Genomic DNA, 18,082 nt, shown 5'->3' on the forward strand with positions numbered 1-18,082 from the left:
CAATCATGTTCTAACTTGAAGAGATTATTTGGAGTATCAGCTTATTATCTGAACACTACTTGAACCTCTTCAATATTTTTTTGCCCTGACTCCTATCTCCCGCTCCGCCGCCTGATTCACTTCTCCCTACAGTTCACAGTGCAGAGCAGAGCATGTGAAGGAGATAGTAAGCAGTAATATTCAATTATTGTATGCACGCCGTCCCCGTCCCGCCCTAAATTGATTTCTTTCAGAACGGGAGGCATCGCTCAGCACTGACACACAGCCATGTTTCCCCCATCTACCACATCCCACGCAAATTACTCCTCCATCTGCTCTCCCTCACCGCATCGCGCGTTTGTCCCTCACCTCCCTTCTTTCCTCTCCTCTCCTCCCCTCTCTTCTCCTCTCCTCCTCTTCTCTTCTTTCTCCCTTTTTTTTCCCCTCCCGTCTCATCATCTCCTCATCTTCTCCTCTCCCTGTCAGACTACACAGCTATCGGTGGTGGTTGGCATAAGGCCCCAGCTCGCATACAGTACGTTTAATCTGTCTTTAATCTCTTCGCATTGTAATGGGAAATGGTTTTTGTGTTTTACTGTTTGATTGAAGCTGCGAGCCCAGCCCCTCACCACCGCGGGACTCCGTGTTTAAGAGTGGGAGGTGTTTTTCAATTTTGCCCTTGCTCAAATTGTCTTTTATCAAAGAATTCATATCAGTAATATGATTCTACATATTAACCAGACTGTTTATAAGTGGCCTAATAGGGAAATTGGAGAGTGGGGAGGGAGAGATAGAGGCAGTGACAAAAATTAAAACTGGTTTCCGCTCAGAGAATTAAAAACAATTACTCAAATTAAATGCAGGCTGAACATCCCGACATTTTGCATCGCAATATTCTGGGGGAGACTAAAGAAAAGGCTCAGGAATACCTTTAATATGACTCATCTGGGAAAAAAAAAAGAGCCTGTTTTCACCTGGAGGTGGTCCACTGTAGTTGCGAAAGTTTTCTCCCGTCAGGTTACACCATCATCATAAAGACCTTTACAATTGTACCTTTAATAAAGCCACACAGAGAGGGAGTAAGTCTAATCAATACTTCATATAGCAGGGATTATTGTTTGTTCAGAGTCAACATAGATTCAGAACATCTAGACCCAATAGTCATGTAAAGCTAGAATTGATTTGTTCATAAAGGCAGTGAAATTTGTGATGCCGGTGTCACATTTATGATTTATTTTTTTTTAATATTTTTTTTCCCTAGCATCACATTTTTTATTCGTACACGCATTGTCACTTTTATAAAGAACGGGCCGACTGTTAACGCTGAGTGGCATTTACAGTCTCAGATGGTTAAAATCAACAAAGAAATCCAAACATACATATAAACACATGCACAAACAAGCACATAGGTTTGCACGGACACACACACGCAGCCTCCCCTCTCTCTCCCTTTCTAATTAAAGGGACCTCTCTGCCCTGGGTGTGTGTGTGATATTGACACTTAGCTCCGTACAATAAACTTTATTGGCAAGCTCTGCTTGATTACAGCACTAAACTAGAATAACAAGGAATATGGGAGGAGGGGACGTGGATTATATACTAAACAGACATTAGCGGGCTCTATTCAAATATCTGGTGCATTTTAATAGGGAGCTCCGAAAGGCCTCCGACTTAAACCAGCAGAGAGGCGAAGCTGAAACACGAGGTGCACAAATAAAAATGACATACAGCAAAGGCAGAAAAATATAAAGAGAGAAGAAAAGAGATACATACCTATATATATATTGAAGGATGGAGGAAGGGAAGTAGGGATAGATTTTCCGTCATTAATGATCTATGGAAAATACTCTGTCTATTTTCAGATATACTGTTAATGGCTGCTTGCTGCCATTAAAATCGTTGCTGTCCTGAACTCAGCTTTTCACATATTGGCTGCTGCTTCATCTAATATTCATCCACTGGAGGTCAATGGCAGTGGTGGCATGCTTAATTTGTATACACAAATTAAGGGCGGTGACGACGAGGTTTAAATGAGTGTCGAGCTGAGATTCAACAAATGCAAAATGTAGGCATTTATTACACCTGAAAAGTCCTACAGCTCTGACTCAAAGTAAAACACTGAAAAATAAGAATACATGCATTCAGACATATTTAAACAGTATCTGCAGACAGAAGCATGCATGGGGTGGGTCCTTTAAGCAAATATGAATTCACATGAAATTCACATGAGACTGAAATGAGAGTTTGTTTCTTCTCAGCAGTCTAACAGCCGTGGTGAAAGAGGACACCTTTTAAAGAGAACAATTATTTCTCAACAATAGCATCTCAAACAATACCTGGAGGCACAGACTTTACAGCGGCCTCTTCATCCCGGACATTAAATTAGAGACTCAAGTGCTAAATCAATTAAATCAATCAAACGAGCAGCCGAAGCAAAATGTGCATTAAGAACAGGAAGTCAAAACCTTAGCTTTAACCTGATGTATTTTGTGGTCAACACAAAAGAGGAGGATTTAAATGAGACAACCCACTGAGCTCTGTGCCATTAGCAACGTTGTGCTGCAAACCTACCTAAATGACCCATGAACTCCTGCACAGGTTGACGGCAATTAAATGCATCCTACAATTAGCAAACAGAATAATAAATTAATTAATAAATGCTGATTTTTAATTCCATACATTCGGCTGTGTGACAACAGAGTTGTGACTGCAAATGAACCGCAGCTGTCTGCCCCGCAGTTTCAACACTCACTGATCAGGTTTCTGTGCTCAGTCAGTTGAACTACAATGACCCCTACTGGCCTAAAATGGTACTGGGTTATTGGACTTCTCACACAAAAAAGCCTGAACCTCATTTGTGAATTTAAGGCTTTGGATATTTGAAACAAAAAACAGTGATGCACGAAAAAAAAAGGCCATTCCCCTTTCCCTCTTGTGAAATGATATTCTCTTCCAAACGCCACTCACATTTTTCCTTTCCCCCTCTCTCCCTGGAGGCCTTGGCACCCTTGGCAGGGTCTCTCCTGCTGGGTGTGTTGTTGGCAGAGTCCCGTCTCCGATTCACCCACAGCGTGCCCTCTGGCTTACAGGCTGGCACAAGGACATTAAGCAGAACTGAGGAAGGGGCAGGGCAGCGAGCAGGGGGCTCCCAACTGATAGAGCCATTTATTACCGAAAGAAAGTTACCGCAGGTTAGGCGAGACGCAAGAGTTAAGTTATTCGAGGTTAAGCACGACAGTTGGAGGCCTGTGGTTTCCGTGGGCAAGGCAGAAAACGTTAGACTGGAGCGCCGGGATGTGCTCTGTCGGTTGCATGTGTGTCTGGAGGAGAACATTAGAGGGAGACACACATGCGGCCTCACCTTGAGGAACCACTGACCCCACACACCTTTATTGCATCTCCAATTAGAGGAGAGGAAGGGAGGGAGAGTTACAAAGAGGGAGAGACGGAAAGAGAGACAGAAAGAGGGGGAGAGATGTATTTCATAAATGTAGTTCCATAAAGAGCACTGACCCAAATGGCATTCAGTAATTCTTCCCTGTGCCAGAGGAGGTTGGATAATCAGAAACTTCATCAGGCTCACCCCGTCCGTCTCTCCTTCTCTGCGTCTGCAACACCTCCTACCGTCCCACCCTCTGATGGAAGCTCTTAAACAAAAATCCCGCGTAATAACTGCACAACGTGCGCGGTGCATCCAGAACACGCATCAAAGAACACCCCCTCTACCCCCCCCTTCATCGCTTCATTTTAATTAAACAAGTTTCCTCCACTCGCCATCTCTCATCTCTTTGATCTGTTCCCATCCGACTCACAGTGAAAGAAACAGTCTATCTCCACTTTCAGAAAGTTGTACATGTTGGATTCTGAAGACTTCGAGCGAGCGAGCAGCGGCGGCGGTACAGCATCGATTCAACCGACACGAGAAAAAAAACAGTTACGAAAAACAGAAAGAAACAGTCGATTCGTCAAACACTACATACCCTCATGGTTCACGTGGGTCTACTAATAAAAGCCGAACAAATTCCTTCCCGAAACTGTTCAATAAATTCAAATCTGTCTTCATGACAACGTCTGCAATACATATCAAATCTGTCACTGCTGCGCTGAGATGGATATGGGAGGACAGAAATCTGAAAGAAAATAATACAATTAAAGTGTGTCTCTAGCACCAAGTTCCCATCGACCCGTTCGCTCACTTTTCCAATACACTATGGACTTAACATGGACTTATTCTTTCTTAAGCACAACTGGGACCCCTCCCTCGCCCTGGGGTGCAACACTCACACAATGCTTCAAAAGAACATTTTGTTTATATGTTCAATACCAGAAACATCAATATAATTATCCATTCATTAATTTCCTATTCAATACAAATTTAATGCAGAGCCACGGAGTAGCCAGCTCATATCCAATAAGGACATCCATCCCCAATCACTCAGCTTGGTGCTTCACACTGCACATGCATGCACACACACACACACACACACACATATCAATAGGACTGTCCCTAAAACAGCTATTCCTCACAGACTGACTCAATACTGTAGAGGAAGGGAAAGAAGGAGCAGAGCAAATAAGGAGCAGGTGAGTAGAGGGAGAGAGGGACTTATTATTTCTTAAGCGCAACAGTCAAGGTGAGAGTCTTGACATCGGTTGGTCAGACAGACAGAATGTAATTCTAGTCTGGTTTAGTTCCACCTGAACACAAGCATGCTGTGATATATACCAGGGCACAATGTTGACCAGTGTCGAGCCGTCTGTGACCCTAGTTTTGTCTGTGTGTCCCGCACCATTGCTACTAGCTGGACCCATGACAGAGGCTTTTCACCCTATTCAGCACGTGGAACAAGTATGTCCGGAAAACTCTCTCCGATTGAACTTAGCTAACCAGCGCACGAGAAGAGAATCACAGCACCCAAATATTTTCACATGATCATCTAGAATAAATACTGCAGACCAACTGATGAGCATGAATCAGGAGATCAGCTCTCTGCTGCAGTTTGTTGTTCTTCCAAGCCTCCCTGCTAATAGAAGCTCTTCCAGTTTCTCCTTTTGAATGACAACTACAGACTGCTGCCACCTGCTGGCATACAGAGTAGTTTCCTTTCTCGCAGGTGCAGAGAGTGCGTGCTAGCCGGTTGTTGGTTGATATATTTGAGATGCGTGCAACTTTTTGAGCCCAGACAAAGGCTGTGTTAACAGTCGGCCTTTGTTGCCAGCAGTTTTTTTATGTCGTTGGATGTGTTCATATCTTTAAGTAAAAGGGGCAGCGATGTAATGAGTAAACAATACTACGTTAACAGTAAAAGGCCTGCATGTGTTTCTAGTCCTCACGGTCAGTTGAACGTTACATCCACCTACTGTCTCTGGTAGGAAGATAAATGCAGGCTAATGGAACATGCATCACAAGCTTCTGCGCCAACTGGGATTTTGCGTAGGATTGATGCCACAGATTACCTCACCCGGCGATAGTTATTTAGCACATTTACTGAAATGAAAATCTGAGATTTGGGCCTAAAGTGTGGCCCACTCCTCCTTCTTGTTTGAGTCTTGCAACCCACAGTCGCATTACCCTCCAAATCTCTGACCATTTTGGGTAATATACACATCAGGTATAATATACACATCAGTGGGCTACACTGATTAGTTCACTTCTTTAACCACTTTATATGGTGTGGGTAGTTTAATCCCAAACAGTGTATCATATTTTATTTGCTAACCATTTGATTGCATGCAAAAATCCTAATTAGCTGCAAAGCTCTCAGATAAAATGTAAGAGAGTTTATGTGAGCTTGATACGGAGGAATATTTCAACCACGATGCATCTGACTCATGTAAGGAGGAACAAGGCGTTCCAAAGAACAACCTCATTCTAAGTAAATTTTGAGATCAATGGCAGGTACAACAGCCCCATGCTCGATGATACAATCTATAGCTCTCTGTTGCATGTGATTAGGAAATGCATGAAAATGCTATCAGTATCGAATATCATAAAGGGAGTGAACCCAGCTGAACCATACCTCCCATAAACCCCTACATGATACACATCAGATGGAGCTGTGAGCCGCGTGTGTGTTTAACATGTTAGAGCTGGCGAGATGACACGAGAGCCGGGGTTCACGGGTCAAGTAGAGTCAAACCAGGTAGGCGATTGGCTGATCAGGTCTGAGTGTAATGACTAATCAATGGTTGAATGCATTAGCCTAATCTAATGGGCCAGGTGGGAGAGGACAACGCTAGACGCATGGAACACATGATTGAGCACAACATGCAACAGCAATGCAATCAATAACACATAGAGTGGTCTAACCCCAAGGGGGGGCAGGGTGGGATGGGTGGGTGGTGGGGTGGGGGTCCCCTACTACTGGAATGACCTGCTCCACAGGCATTTAGGACACACTCTGTATGTGTGTGTGTAAATATGTATGGTTGGTTGGTTAGGGGAGGACAGAAAAGGAACCAAGCTGTATTAGTCTGATTGATTGGATTATGAAATGAAATGAGGGAAATCAAAGCCTTTTGTTTCTGGCCTCTGCACCTTCACACACCTCAGCGAGTAGCTACTGACTTTAGAGACAAAGAATTTTATCAGGAGAGAGGAAAATGTTCTTCATATTCAGGTGTATCCCAGGAGAAACTGCACGGCATCTTCTGCATGTTATCTGACCTTCAACATCCCTCAAATGTGAATATGTTTGTGAGTTAAAAGCATCGCCGGGCTCCAAGGTTCATACATTACTGAGGCCATTTACATTTCTGTCCTCTATCACATGAAGGCGTTTTAATGCAAAGAGTGTGAGGCAGAAGAAAAAAACATTACGACCAAAGAAGTACAAACCAAATGCAGAATTATAGTATATTAATTAAAACACAACGCTAGAATAATTAACGAAACGTTTTGTGACGTTTGCAATGACTGAAAAGGTGGTCGAAGGATGATCAGTTCCCAAGAAGATCAACCATGAAGAGATCCACTTTGCAAAAAAAAAAAAAGAGAGAGAGAGAGAGAGAGAGTGAGGGAGATGACAAGTTAGGGACAAGAGCCAGTCAGAGCAGAGGACAGGCCTGGGTCAATACTCGCAGCACATACTGCTGACGCTGCACCGCTCAACACACACGCGCGCATGCCACGCCGACACACACATTTTCACATGCACAGGCACACAAAAGATAGAGAGACATCAGACCAATCAGTCAGACGACGTCAATATTTCAAGAGGAAGACAGAGGAAAGAGGAGCGTGGAAGTGTTTGTACGAAGAAGAGTACCGTCTTCCACATTTAAAGACATTTTACAGGTCTGTGTGAGCCCTGTCCTCATTTCTCACATCGTTTTCTGTCCATCTAAGGAAAGGCAAACAAAATGATTGCCTTCTAAAATTCTGTGTGCAGCAGCCATTTTCGGCAAGAGGTTCAAGAAAACCTTCAGTGAAATCTAAAAGGAACTTCACTCACATCACTATGAAACATTTTCTACTCAGAAGTTTTTAGCAGATAGCTTTGTGTAGGTTTGTCTACAATTAAAAATCTAATGCAACTTCCAATAATATATTTTCAAGTGATGGGGGCAAATTGAATTTTTGTAATTAAACTGAAAATATTAATAATATAATTGTGAAGTAATTATTTTTTTATTTTAATGCAAATAAAGGAAATTCACCGGCCCCGGCATCTCCAAGGTGAGTATTTATTTTCATCCAAGGTGGTAAAGTCAACTTTCTTTAAATTTTTTGGAAGGCAGGACAATGCAAGACGAAGACATCTATTTGCTCATTTTGCACCGATTTATTTATTCATTTATTTTAGAGAACAGATTCTTAGCAAAGCACAACAACATGTTTTAATGTAATCTCATTTGTGTCTCCTGGGATTATCACGTATTTCTTTTTTGTTTTGCTTATTTTAACAGCTGTAAGTGTGTGTGGGAGAGAGAGAGAGAGAGAGACTGTGGTAGCTCTGTGATAGGAGTCTCTCCATCTTTGAAATGAATTAGCGTGTGGTGCCTTATTGAGTGAGGTGCAGTGTTTAAGTGAAACTGATGAGAGATGTGTGAGCAGCGAGGACTGGGTTATAAGTATGTGGCTGAGGTCACAGGTTAATCCCTATTGATTTACTCCACCGTCTGCATACAGCCGCACAGGAAGGCGAGAAAGACGAGGCCCGCTTTGCCGGCCATCACGGAGAACAAATGCAGGATAAAAACCACTGCCACACACACACACACACCTTCACCTCCACACACACACTCCATGTTACCCGGCGCTAAGTGGGGTAAGGACAAGAAAATTAAGTATCATTTAAACCCCAAACAGTCAGTTAAACACCCTCTACTTAGATGGATGGCAGATCATGACCTCCTACGTTCATATCATCAAGGATACTTGTCCCCGATAAAAACTATGCGTATATATTTGTATGAACCAAAAAGGAAAAGGCGGTTAAACGCGTGAATTTGCAGCCACATTTACAGTGTGACGACAGATTTAAATGCAACCTACAAATCTGAAATCCCAGCACCCCGTGACGGACCACCAGACCAGACGAGAGAACGTTTGAGGAGAAAACCAAATAATATCCGAACCGAAGCTGTATATATAAACAACCTCTTCACAATCTCATCCCACAGGAGGACAGGTGAAATATTACATTAATATGAACAACTATTAATAATAGCCCCCCCTCTCCCTCCACCTCCTCCTCCTTTCTCCCCCCACCTCTTACCCCATCACTCCTTCCCTCTCCATCTCTATCTCTCTCCTTCCCTCTCTCTCCGCCTCTAATCCTATCATGCGGGCAATAAGTGTATGCACCATGAGCACATTTAATTTCTGCGGTTGGTTTTCAGCGAGCCCAGAGGTGAGCCTTAATAAGGATCAATGGCACTTTATCTGGGACAGCACCCACTTCACAGCATGCAAATTACACAGCAACCCTTAAAAAAAGAAATGGATTTAATTAAAAAATGTAGAACCACGGGCTCTGGAAATTCAATTAAAGGATTTATGCAAAGGTTGGCTAGCTTTTTGTGTTGCAGTTCCTGCTTATATAATGAGCTTTTCATATTAAAAATCAATAGGTAATCTGGGCTAGGGGATCGGCTGCTTATGTACATTTTTGAAATCAATTTGAAAAATAGTCCATCAGCTCTGTGTCACAACAAAGAGGGGAGGGAGCGGTGTGTGTGTGTAGATGTGTGGATGTGCGTGTCAAGACGTGAGGGTCAGCTGCAGGAAAGCGGTGCCAGTGGACGGGTGAGAAAGGGGTGATGGGTTGCATCTCTCCTCTCTTGAGGGTTGCAGGAGAAAAGCTCTGAAGCTCTAAAGGTAAGAGAGGCGGAGGGTGAAGGAGCCAATGTGGAAGAGTAGAGGGTAAGTGAGTAAGGATGTCTCTCTGGCCAGGTCAGTTTCTGGCTCTTTGGCCTGTTCTGATCCTTTCTATTAGAGAGAGAGAGTCCCTTGGCAATGAGAGTCTAGCTGGTTCTGACCTGTGGCTCTGGGGTAATTTAGCCCAGCCCCAACTCAAACTCAGCCCAGACTCAGACAATCCCGGCTGGGGAGACGTCCTAATGGCCTCCCTGAGGTGTCTGGAGTTGGAGGAGCAGAGAGGATATGGTTGAGGCTTTAAGTTGTGTTTTTTCACACAAAAAAAAAAAACAACAACCTTGGTCTGTCACAGAAAGACATCTTATAAGGAAAAAACATGCAGAAATAATTCACGTCGTGAAAAACTGCATATAAAAAAATAATAGCACCGTTTTGCAGGATTGAACAGTTGTGCAAAAGTCTAAAAGTTTGATTGCTGAAAAATGACTTTCTTTCCTCCTCAGCTTCTGTTTTCAACAGCGATATCGTTCATCCCTCCTTCACACTCATGTTGTATAACTGTACGCTGGCACGAGGGGTGAATGACTGACTGCATACAGTAGCAGACTGTCAGCATTTGATTGGTTCTTTATTGATCCAGACACGCTTTCCATCACATCAACTCATCCACAATAAACCATTTACACAGTTTCCCTGTGCAATGGACCACATAACCAGGCCTCGGGCCATCTCTGTTCACCCACTGCGCGTGTGTGTGTTTGTGTGTCTGAGCATGTGTGTGTTTTCTTTAATGAAATGGTATCTCCGTGGACAATAATCCCAGTAACAGGATTGGGCAGGAACACACATGTCAATACAGCCAAATGGGATTGTATGCTTTTATCCATCCCCACACCAACACATCTTCCTCCCCCTCGATATCTCTGTCTCTCCCATACGTTGTGCAGCGGCACAGCAGGAAATGTCTGGCAGGAATATCTCATTGATTGTACACAGTTCCCTCAAAAACGCTCTAAAACATGGCCTCTAAAGGAAATCTGTGGATCATCACAGAGGTTCACTTTGAGTGTGTGAACTTCACACCAATTGGCATAACATGTAATAGTCTGTCTATACCACAGAGAAACCTACACAGTGTTTCCAGTCAGGCTAGAGCTGACCCCCTCCTGTGCAGCTCCTAATCATCCAAGAGGACTCTATTACAACGGCCTGGCAGCTCATCTAACCCCGCAGAGTAGAAGGGGGGCTGCTGGGGAGATTGGGACCTCTGCTCCTCTTTCTTTCCACATGGTTGAGCAGCACACACACATACACACAGGCTGCCTAGGTGTAGAGCAGAGCCGCTGCATCTGTGGGCTACACCAGACAGGAGATAGAGCATCTGACCTTATGTCTGTGTGCAGGTGAGAAACCGATACCGAAGTAACGGTGGCTGCTCACGTACAGCACCCATTCCACTGTACGCCTGTTATATGGTAATGTTGACGTCTCTTTTACAGAATCTGTCTCTGGGGTTAACCCCCGAGGTGCAGGGCTGAGCTCCTGGCCATACTAGGCGAGGCTCAGCAGAGGAGGCACCGGCAGTCCCACATCTCCTGCCTGAGCCACTGTTTTCTCTCAAGCAGCCTTGTCTGCTGGTGCCTGGTCAAAAGTTCAGCTTGTGCATATGTAAAAAGGTGGCCGGGTGCCCGAGGCAGGATCCTGGGTAAAATAATCACGCTAAAACGCTAAGAAGCAAGGGGACTAGGCGAGAGCGCTGATGAAACAAGCCCCTGGGGGAACTGAGGTGTCTGATTGGACCAGCAGAGCCTCTTAGGCCTGTGCCCACAACACCCCTCCCCGTCTCTCCAGCCATTATAGTGGATGATGAGGTACTGGAGCCACTGCCCAACCCGATCTCCATTCGGCTCAGCACTGTCTGTGCCTATAGTTAAGGTATAGATTTGATGGGTATAGGCTGAGCCCAGCTGCACAGAGCCTGAGGGTACACTGATCTTGAGGGAGCAATCAGTCAGTCAACAAAATGTCACAGGGTCAGCGATGCAGCATGACAGGACGGGTACAACTTCACAAAGGTTATAGCTCAACTAATAACTGCAGCAGTCACTGAAATTCATTATGTGCTGCGTAAAAGTGTACCATATAAGTACATTTACAGCAAAATACATGATTTAAAAAACGGCACGAGATCAAATAAATCAACCCAGATCTGTGTCAATCAATTTTTGATCAAAACTAAATTGCAGAACTTCGATAAGAGAAGCTTTTTGCCTCTCGTAGATCTCTCTCTCACACACACAAACACACACACACCACTGCAGGCCAGATCATTCAATGCTGATAATCACACCAAAGGACACAGGGAAAACTCCCACTCTAAACACGCTGAATTAAAGAAACAGGAGTCACAGGCTTGGTTGCACAATCTCTGATAAGTAGATCAAGGCACAGGGAGGGGAACATGATGTTAGTGAGAGATAGTTTGGCTGATTAAAATGTCATGGCTCTTTATAGATGTCTTTCTCAACTCAGCAAAACGGAATCAGCTCTGTACATCAATAGCAGAGTGGGCTGTTCTCCCTGCTAATAGAGAAGTTTCTTTCTCTTAAGTGGGATTCACAACACAAAGAATGCAAAACTGAGGAAGTTCAAATGTACATATTGAATAAAAAGAAACTAAAGCTAAGAGCGGAGAAAGTAAGAGAGCATAAAACAATTAATGAGTGAGGAAAGCATGAACATGATTGGATTGGAAGACCGTGCCGTGACATGACATTTCATCGCCTTTACTACGACGCTCAAATTAAACATTTAGGACCACATGCAGCTCCAGGTGTTTCAGCCGTCTCCACATTGCAAATGCACGCGTGTGCTTGCCCGTGCGCGTCCACTCCTGTAGAGAAACTGTATATCACTCCACCTGTGCCCCTATAAATCAAACCTGTGTTTTAAATGAGAGGCTGGTTATTTGCGCAAGAACACACATGGGGGCTTTGTGATTGTTTTTTGGAGTCGACATTCTGCTTATGTTTGCATCCCTGAACAATCTCCACGGATCCCGCAAGCGTACGCAAGCAATTAAAGCGATACCATCTTCATATCCCCGCAACCAATAACTGAAATAATATCACTGTTTTATTAAGCCCTTAATGTGGGGGCAGAAGGAGTGAGGAGTGGGATTTTAAAGAGGATACACTTTCAGGGGCCTTATCAACTCCAGATTTAAATAAGAGCAAATGCTCAGCTTAAGGGTGCGTCTGCGTATCTGCGTGTGTCTGCGCTGTGTGTCTGTGTGTGTGGCCTTTATCAGACATGAGTTTTAGCTAATCGCTGTGTCAGCACACCAGAATTTAATTACTAGCTCTACCTTTGTCCTTTAATATTTACTAACATCTACACTACATTTAATTAACGACATGTAGAAAAGCCACTGCCCCAGTCTGGAGGAGAAACCGCTCGGGCTAATTGCGCGTGTGTGCTCGCATCCAAAAAGCCGGGGCTGGCACCCCCCCCTCTCTTTGACACACAGCAACACAGAAATGTCATCCACTCTAGGGTACACTTCCAAATCATGTGATTAAAAAGCCTCTTTAACCAATTTCGGCTCAGTTCAATTGACACAAAAGAGATTTTAGGAACGAAACAAGGCAGCACGTGATAAAAAGTAAAGAGGGAGGCGTTTTGAGACAGGAATAGTCAAACTGGGGAAATGTTCAGCGTGGCATTTTGTGAAAGGTGCTGAGGAGCGCTTCCTCTCATCTCTCATCCTTTGTCAAAAGGCGGAGAGACAAATGACGGCCCGAAGCCTCGCGTCTGTCAAACATGATGGATCAGAACAACGCTTCACTAGAACGCCACCACGCTGCCTTTCGACACGTCACATTTTCACTTCAGTGCAAACACTAAATTGATAAAGTATGAAGACTAGCTAATGGAAAGGTGTAACAGTCAAACTAAAGCATATATTAATATGAAGCTGAGGAGCCTAAAGGGTAGAGTGCTGCAGTTCATTGAAAAGTCGTAGAGGGCACAGGACACACTACAGACTATGATAAATCACAGTGCTGGATTTTATCGTTCATATCCAAAGCGTGTGAGAACATTAACCTCAGGCACCTTACATCACCTCATAATCACACACACATGTGCTATCAACACTCTCCCACACATACATACAAATCATGCTGTACTTTACTGTACACCAACACGCAGACGTGTCCTCACACACTCTTTGACTTTAAGCTGTACTGTAAAGGTTACTACCTTAATAGAAGATCTGACCAGACACCACTGACAGACACAGAAATAGAACTGTACACCGATCAGGCATAACATTATAACCACCTTTCTAATATTGTGTAGGTCTCCCTTGTGCCTCCAAAACAGTTTTGACTCATCGGAGAATGGACATGGGTCTTCTGAGGGTGTCTTTAGTGGGGGCCTTTGTGTCCTATGGATGGGGAGGGGTGGATCAGGCTTGTTCCAGTGCATCTCACAGATACTTGATCAGTTTGGGATCTAGTGAATTTGGAGGCCAGGCCAACACCTTGTGCTGTTTTTCATGTTTTTTTTTTAGTTGTTCCTAAACTGTTTTTGTGTGTGCGTGTCTCTGTCAGGCTGCATCCTGATGGGGACAGCTGCTGCCATCAAGGAGTGTCATTGCTATGGGGTCGAGGTGCCTGGTCTGGCCCAAAAGTTTCCCAGTAGAACACTGAATTGTGACAAGATGTTATTCACTTCACCTGTCAGTGGTTTTAATGTTTTTTTAGCGTTACCTAACCCAACACTATCACTGTAACACGAAAGAGTCGACTGAATTCTTTTTGATTCTCCACGGTGTGTTTCCGTCCATAAAATAGCAATGCCCTGGTTTCAGCTACAAAGCTGGTCAGTATTTTTGCAATGATTCTGGTACCAGCTACAGTTATACTTCACAAGTTTATACTCCAAAGATTGTGCTAATTATGGAAGGTAAATGACAAAACAAGACACCACTCAGATTCAGATCAGGTGCTCAGGTGTTCCTCCTATCCATTCTATTTCAGAGGTTTCTGGCTTACTGCATGCATGCACGGATGTCCACCCTTATACTACAGTCTGAGAACTATCTCAGGAAGTCCCAAGACAGCACCTTTGTCCACAACTAGACACTAAAAACTGTCATGGTCTTCCTCTTTGCAAAACACAGATTCAACTGCTCGTCCACCAGTTCTAGGTCCTTCTTGACCAGAGAACAACCTTTCTAGGAGCTGTTGACCCAAAAACACAGCTTCCAGGGAGGTATATATATTCCTACCACCATCACATTGGACTCTCAGTTCTCTGAGGGAGTCTAACTTCACTGTTGCTTCAATATTAATATTGTAAAGAGATAAATACAACAAGTTCAACACCTGGCCTCCTCTCTTTATGCCTGTGAGGACAAAATGTCTTTACGACATCTCTGCTAAGGCCAAGTCTTTGCAAAACAAGGCAGAGTCAGTCTGCTGATACGACTCAGCCCCCGGGGTAATGCATCTGAAAATGTCTGCTAATAGGTTCCCTTTCTGGAGATGGGTTATATGATAAAAATATATTTGACCGAGAGTTTCCTATTTTAGTACTTAAAGCATCGGCAAAGAGACCTGATTTTGGCATTCACTGTAAGCCTATAGTGGCAGCACACTGGATCTTGAATATCACCTACCATGGTGAGAGGAGAACGTACTCTCCGAGTTAAATAAACAGTGACAGGAGGAAGAGGAAAACAAACCACAGAATATCTCTCTATCTATGAAACCCAGACTCTGCCTGAGCTCTCAGCAGATGAACCCCTCTCCATCCTTTTCCTGTCCTCTCTCCCAGGAATGTGCCAAGACAAATACATGGGCTTGGTAAGAGCTAAATCAGAGTCAGAAAAAGAAGACAGTGATATAGTGTGGCGAATCCACAGACCTACTGCAGAGATAATATGGCAGGAATGAAAAGTTCTTAAATGTTACCAACGTAATGTTGTAGCTAAAAATAAAAAAGTGTTTCCAAGGGCTTTCAATTGGGTTATGAAATCTGTGCAGTGATGACGTGATATAAGACTTTTTCAAGCTCATTTTGTCCCTTACCATAGACTTGGTGAACGGTCTGGCCAGCGTGAAGAGAAAGGTCATCAGCCACCAGCTCCGGTGAATCGAGGTGTACATCATGTTCCCAGGATGCGCCGCGTTGGAGGTGACACCATAAGGTGAAAGGCGACGGTGGAGCTCGTTGCTGAAGAGGATGTTACAGAGTTTGGCCCTGTTGTAAGCCAGCATGGACCAGTACTCCTTCCTGGAGGGAGACAACAGGGCCAAGTCCACCTTGCCACACGAGTCTAACAGGTCCGTGAACCTGAAAGATAGTTCACATTAAGAGTAGTTAGAGTGGGTGCGCGTCTGCGTTAGCCCGAGCGGCTTTCCTACCAGCAGATGTGTGGCGCTGGCTGCATACAAATCAAAGACGTGACATGATGTTCTTTAATTGCCTGCGACAGAGCTGTTAAACTCCAGATGTTTGACAAGGCCCCTTAAACATTACACTACTCGTTGTGTTATTGTGCAGCCGCACAACAACGTCACAACGCGCGAACACGGCGGGTGCGCTCCGTGTGTTTATGTGTGCGAGAGAAGAGGGATAGGCTCCAAACCAGTGGAACACATCCTACATATTAATCCAGTCATTAGAAAACAACCAATCAAAATGTCACCTGGTTTCCTTGTTGTGATTTTACAAGCTCGCTGCCTCTTGTTTACTGTCGCCTCCCGCAACATCCTTGCTTGGCTAAATTACAACATCTGCAGGCTTTTCATTTCATGTGCTGCAACTTCGTAACAACTTTAGCAAGTAGAGGTTGATAAATCAATTGCCTGAGCACCAAATGTGTTTTTTTTTTTGTTTTTTTTACAAATCTGTTCATACGTAAGATGTGCAATTTAAAGTTTTTCAGTGACACTGCAATCAATGTATTAGCCCTTCAGGTTTTGGTTAACAAACATATATCATGTACATAAAATTACAGTGCCAGAGCTGCAGCTTAGATCCATCAGAGGTAATTTCATTAAGGATATTATCTCCCCTAGCTACCAGATCTGATGCAGTACTAGGGTAAAGTAAACCGATATTGGGTCAATTCCACGGTAAGCCCCTGTGGCGGAAACTGATAAAGTGTTCAGCCATTACTCGTGTATCCATCTTTCCCATTCTTGTCCCATATAGGTCAATGCCTTACCAGCGGACAAGGGGCTTAGGGAATACAATATACCGCCAGGTCAGGGGTCGCACGCCGCTTGTGAGGGGAGGCTAAGTGAATAAACGTGAAATCAGCGGAAAACTGAAAATAACACAAACAAAAAAGGGAGCGACTTCAGTAGGTGTAATATAGGTCTGGAATGAGGTGGACAGAATGGAAGATGTAATACGAGATATTGTCTATTTTCGCTCCTTCTTCCTCTCCCTGTAGTCCGTGTTAGTGTGTAACCGACTCTCTCTGGTCCCGCCTTAAGCCTCTTTGAAGGGGTTAAAGCCACTGCTGGCTGTAGAGGAGAGAAGGCAAGGTGAGTATATGTGTTGGGGAGGCGGAAAAAGAGAACGAGAGAGAGAAAGCTGTACGGCAAAGAGTGAGGAGAATACCTGACCATTCTCGGGCACGGCAATGTGTATGAATCAAACACATTTTGCTCGTTCCAAGAGCAGTTTTTACACCATCAAATTGTTTCTAAAACTGCTGTTCTTACTGCATAGGAAGGTCTCACATCAATCAAATGCTGTCAATAGTCCCTTCATGACATGTATTGTTTCAATAAGCTCTCTCTTCCTCTTATTTTTCCTACAACTTGCACCAGCAGCGTGACCCCAAGTGAGTCCGAGTGTCAAACCATCTCCTCCGCTGCTCCCGTCCTCTCATGCATGGCTCTCTGTATAACATAAGTCATATGAGGGGCCTCTGTAACGTTGCTGCCGTTTGATCTGCTAGAATAACTCTGCGTATGTTCCCCGTGTCTCAGGTCACTCTGCTGAGCACCAATCAATCACCGCTTGGCCGTCTGACTGACTGAGGCCCGGATCAATGCTGCACACAGACACTGACTGATTCTGAAACACATGGCTCCGGGCTCGGGCTCGCAGATCACTGCAAGACATCATGCCTGTCTACTGCACGGCAGAGGAAAACACAAGCCCGTGGAGTGGAGTGGAGTTGCTCAACAAAATGGCAGAGTTGAAGAACAATAGCTCGTCGGGAAAAGAAAGGGGCTGAGTCAGGGGGTCACACAGAAAGGAGCAGATACTTGATCAAAGTAAATTTCAGCTGATAAGTCCATCCATCATGCTGATGATACGTTTAATTCCTGGTGACAGCATGTGGAAGGAAATGAGTTTCAGTGAGTGAGGCTGTCATGTTTGACAATACACATTAAGTCTTAAAGTGTCTGTCAGTTTATAGTGAAAACTAACCAGCGTGGCGGCTATAACAGCATGACTGGATGTGAAGGGCTGCAGACTAGACAGAGTAGTTTTAGGAGAGTACGACTTAAACTATCAGTTTAACTTTAATACGCCTGTAGCAGTGAATAATAGGAATACATGGTAGGTAACAGGGGACAAGGGAAAGGTCTTGCTTTCAATATGACAACTGTGTGGAACAATGAAAGGACTGTCAGTTGAGGGTATTAATACCCAAATTGGAAGAAAGGTGTAGGAACTTACCTCCCAATGAATGACAACTAACTGTCTCCTATTTTAAGGAGCTCAAAAGTGAACGGACAATTGACT

At 44.1% G+C, this 18,082-nt stretch overlaps 1 protein-coding gene across 2 annotated transcripts in view; it reads right to left on the reverse strand.

The window, feature by feature from the left end:
• wwox (WW domain containing oxidoreductase) overlaps positions 1-18,082 on the reverse strand; it is a 123,093-nt gene that overhangs the window by 63,125 nt on the left and 41,886 nt on the right. Inside the window, exon 8 of one of the 2 annotated variants that reach the window (XM_084555118.1) lies at positions 15,400-15,664. In XM_084555118.1, coding sequence (XP_084411244.1) covers positions 15,400-15,664 — 265 coding nt within the window. Of the gene's footprint in view, positions 1-15,022; positions 15,665-18,082 lie in introns of those variants that run through there. The other variant, XM_084555117.1, reaches the window with a different exon arrangement.

This window comes from Chelon labrosus (genome assembly GCF_963514085.1).
Source record: "Chelon labrosus genome assembly, chromosome: 11".
NCBI classification, from domain to species: domain Eukaryota; kingdom Metazoa; phylum Chordata; class Actinopteri; order Mugiliformes; family Mugilidae; genus Chelon; species Chelon labrosus.